At 31.9% G+C, this 4215-nt stretch overlaps 1 protein-coding gene and 1 long non-coding RNA gene across 2 annotated transcripts; one reads left to right on the top strand and one right to left on the bottom strand.

The window, feature by feature from the left end:
* On the top strand, positions 236 to 1424 carry LOC104749197 (ATP-dependent DNA helicase PIF2-like). Its single transcript, XM_019230011.1, has 4 exons — positions 236 to 401; positions 479 to 1066; positions 1146 to 1294; positions 1413 to 1424. The coding sequence occupies exons 1-4, from the start codon at positions 236 to 238 to the stop codon at positions 1422 to 1424; spliced, it is 915 nt and encodes a 304-aa protein (XP_019085556.1).
* LOC104719003 lies at positions 1472 to 3381 on the bottom strand. The gene is made up of 4 exons (XR_002033983.1): positions 3176 to 3381; positions 2966 to 3047; positions 2534 to 2601; positions 1472 to 2185 (listed from the first exon to the last, which is right to left on the bottom strand). It is a non-coding gene; the product is annotated as an uncharacterized LOC104719003 (long non-coding RNA).

The following is a 4215-nucleotide window of genomic DNA, read 5'->3' on the forward strand; positions in this document are numbered from 1 at the left end:
TACAAGATATAGACATTAGACTTAAAAGAAATGGGAGTTGTCTTGCTAACTTCAAGTCAATGCCACAGCCACCTAGACGGAGTATTAGTGACTCTGCCTGTTCAGCACGGTTATAGTTTCTCTGCCTGTTCAGCACGATTGACGAGAAAAACTATAACCGTGCTGAACAGGCAGAGAAACATGCTGGCTGGATAGAGATGATGACTCTAGAACAGAAAAAGTATACTCGGAGATAATGGATGCTGTATTAACTAAAAGGGGAGGAGCATTCTTTGTATACGGATTTGGTGGTACTGGTAAAACGTTTTTATGGAAAACACTATCTGCTGCATTAAGGAAAGACGGTGAGATTGTCCTAAATGTTGCATCCAGTGGTATAGCATCGCTTTTATTAGCAGGAGGTAGGACTGCTCATTCTAGATTTGGGATTCCATTAATTTTGGATGAGCTTTCAACATGTAGAATAAACCAAGTTCAGATTTAGGGAAATTGGTTAGAGAAGCTTCTCTAATAATCTGGGACGAAGCACCTATGATGAGTAAGTACTGTTTTGAGTCATTGGATAGAAGCTTGAAGGATGTTGTTGAAAATGGTCATAGCAAACCTTTTGGAGGAAAAGTTGTAGTATTTGGAGGAGATTTCAGACAAGTTCTTCCAGTCATAACTGGTGGTTCTAGGACAGAAATAGTTATGGCTACATTAAATTCATCATATCTTTGGGATCATTGCAAAGTACTAAAACTTACAAAGAATATGCGTCTGCTGGCAAAGGATATCAGTGTTGAAAAGGCGACCAAAATTAAAGAATTTTCAGAATGGATATTGGATGTCGGAGATGGAAAAATTGCAGAGCCAAATGATGGGGTAGCAGAAATAGATATTCCTGAAGGTATGCTTATTACAGAAGCCACTAATCCTATAGAAGCTATAAGCAAAGAGGTATATGGTGATCCACAATTTTTGAAAGAAAAGAATGATCCTAAGTTTTTTCAAGCCAGAGCTATACTCGCTCCAACAAATGAGGATGTCTATCAGATAAATGAGTATATGCTAGATCAAATGGAAGGTATTGTATTATGTGTCAGGCTCAATACTACGCTGTTTATTAGAAAAAATGATTAACATATTGTAAATTTTCTTTGTAGGTGATGAGAGAATCTATCTTAGTGCAGATAGTTTGGACCCGTCTGACAAAGTGTCCAAGAATAACCCCATCTTCACTCCAGATTTCCTCAACAGTATCAAACTTTCAGGCTTGCCCCACCATAGGTTAAGATTGAAGATTGGTTGTCCAGTAATGTTGCTAAGGAACATAGATCCTACCGGAGGTCTAATGAATGAAACAAGACTACAAATAACTCAAATGGCTGAATTTGTGATCGAGGCTAGAGTTATAACTGGTGATCGTGTAGGGGATAAAGTAGTCATTCCTAGGTTGTTGATAATACCATCGGATACAAGATTGCCTTTCAAGATGAGGAGAAGACAGTTGCCAATTTCAGTTGCATTTGCGATGACAATCAACAAAAGTCAGGGGCAGTCTTTGGAGAATGTAGGATTGTTTTTACCTAGACCAGTATTTTCACATGGCCAGCTCTATGTTGCTATATCTAGGGTTACATCAAGAAAAGGATTGAAAGTATTGATACTTGATGAAGATGGAAAGCCACAGAAGAAAACTATGAATGTAGTGTTCAAAGAAGTTTTCCAGAATATTTGTTAATCAGACAGAAATCAGCTTCAGCCATTTTCGACTTATAAGTTAAGGTGCTCATGCGTGATTTCACTCTTATTTTGATTCTTTTAAATTTCAGACTTTAATAATACATTTTCACATTTGAAACAGGATTTGGATCTTCCTCAAGCTTATGAGAAGTTTTTAAAGAATTGGATGTTAGCAGTTTTCGTTACATCTATTTGTTATTTAATAATAGTATAGGTTTCTTCTATACAATAAATAAGGGGTTCTTAAAAACATTTTGATAATTAGGATGTTCTGGCAATTTGAAAAACTGTTTTTCGTATTCTATGGAAATTTTTTTATATTTCACAGAACAGTTTTCAAACTGATTATTATGACTTGGGTTATACTAACTGAAAACACGGTAGCAAACCTTCATGTACGTACCTTTTTTACAGTCAACTGAGTCCATTTCCATAGATTTGTTTCACGAATTAGCACATCCTGCATTATGACAAAATTGTTAAAAGTTATTATATAATGATAGATGAAATTAATTTAAATCTATAAATATATCTATCAAATAGTGGCAAACTATAATGAAAGAGACAAATACATAAGTTTAATATAGAACTGCAGAAACTGAACCTATGCATGCCATCTTATAAAACTGTTTGAAGAGATATTTGCTTATATTTGAAGTTATTTCTGGATATATGATTTGTTCTCTTTAAGGTTAATTCTGTTTAACAACTCTGATCTAAACACAAATATTTATGAATTCAAACAAGAACATAACCGAATTAACACTAAACAATAAGGAAATTTGATCAGATATAGATTACTACTTACGTTTCTTATAAGAGGAGGTTGCATACTTCCACGCTATCATTCAAAGCACCAAACAAACTTAGTATGTCCTGCAAATTAATACATGTCAAGAAGAAATATATAATTTGTAAACCAAAGAGACAGAGTTGTGAAGCAAAATTTGTGTATAAGCTGTAATAATACAATAAGAGATTTACAAATTCAACAAATTGTCGTCATTGTATTATTAATTTCACTACGGTTCATAATCCTTTAAATTAGGGAAATGAAAAATTTTGAATTGAAAATTTTAAACAATAATTATTAGATTGTATCCACGATTTCTACTGAACAACTTTAGACAATTTCTAATTCTATTACATGGATAAGAATCTTTCTAAAGCTAATTACAGATACTTTGTTCAGAAAAAAAAAAAACCTTATTACAGATAATGTAAATCGGATAAGACTGACCTTATCTTAAATCCAACAGATTTCTCTCCTGATCCAGCATCAACGGATTGCTTCGCTTGATTCGATTAAATTTGTGTATAAGCTGTAATAATACAATAAGTGAAAAACAAATTAATCAAACTGTCGTGATTGAATTATTATAATTTCACTACGGTTCTTAATTCTTCAAATTAGGGAACTGAAAAAATTTGTAAATCGGATAAAACTGACCTTTATCTTAAATCCAACTGATTTCTCTCCTGATCCAGCATCAACGGATTGCTTCACTTGATTCGATTAGATATTATCGGTTGGAAAACAAATCAAAGTTTTTGAAATTGAAAAAGTATCGATTGATTCGATTAGGTTTCGCAGGGAGCAGACGAAGAGATAGACTTTCTTTGTTTTCTGATTATGCGGCTGACGGAAAAAACAAGAGTATACGAATGTGGGCTGTGTACTGGGCTTAGCTAAAATTCAATATACTGTATTAATATAATCTGTTAATTTCCCTTATGGATAGTATATGGGCCATTCAAAGTGATTTGAGATCACAGTAAAACATATAATTTATTCACTTTAAAATTATATTGACAACTAAATTAAGAGAATTTGCTAAAAATACCCCTTTTGATATACCCCTTTTCAAAAATACCCTCTTTTCTGGCCATTTTTATTTTTGCCCTCTTTTAATTTTTAATGACCATTTTACCCTTAGATGAAAATTATTTTATTCAATAAAAAGAAAAACAAAATTTTCCCGCCAAAAAATTTCCGACATATTTTCCCGCCAAAAAATTTTCGAAAAAATTTTCCCGCCAAAATTTTTTTTGTCAAACAAATTTTGATAAAAAATTTCGACCAAAAAATTTTCCGGCCAAAATTTTTCCCGCCAAAAAAAATTTACAAGGTTTTTAAAAGGTTTTATAAGGTTTCTACCTTATAAAAGCCTTATAAACACCTTGTAAAGGCTTTTACAAGATATTTTAAAGAGTTTTAAAAGGTTTTTTAAACAACTTGTAAACGCTTTTACAAGATTTTTAAAAGGTTTTTAAAAGGTTTTAAAAAGTTTTTAAAAGGTTCTCAAATAGTTTTTAAAAAGATTTTTAAAAGGTTTTTAAACATCTTGTAAACGCTTTTACAATGTTTTTAAAAACCTTGTAAAAGTTTTTATAAGATTTTTAAAAGGATTTTAAAAGGTTTTAAACACCTTGTAAATGCTTTTAAAAAGTTTTTAAAAGCGTTTACAAGGTGTTTAAAAACCTTTTAAA

This window comes from Camelina sativa, chromosome 2 (assembly GCF_000633955.1).
Source record: "Camelina sativa cultivar DH55 chromosome 2, Cs, whole genome shotgun sequence".
In the NCBI taxonomy this organism is placed as follows: Eukaryota; Viridiplantae; Streptophyta; class Magnoliopsida; order Brassicales; family Brassicaceae; genus Camelina; species Camelina sativa.

What these genes read in the sequence shown, in the direction of transcription:
- LOC104749197 (XM_019230011.1), top strand. Translation starts at nt 236, where the DNA reads ATGGATGCTGTATTAACTAAAAGGGGAGGAGCATTCTTTGTATACGGA. An exon ending in ATCGCTTTTATTAGCAGGAG is followed by an intron (nt 402 to 478) that starts GTAGGACTGCTC and finishes AACCAAGTTCAG; the next exon opens with ATTTAGGGAAATTGGTTAGA. An exon ending in TATGCTAGATCAAATGGAAG is followed by an intron (nt 1,067 to 1,145) that starts GTATTGTATTAT and finishes TTTTCTTTGTAG; the next exon opens with GTGATGAGAGAATCTATCTT.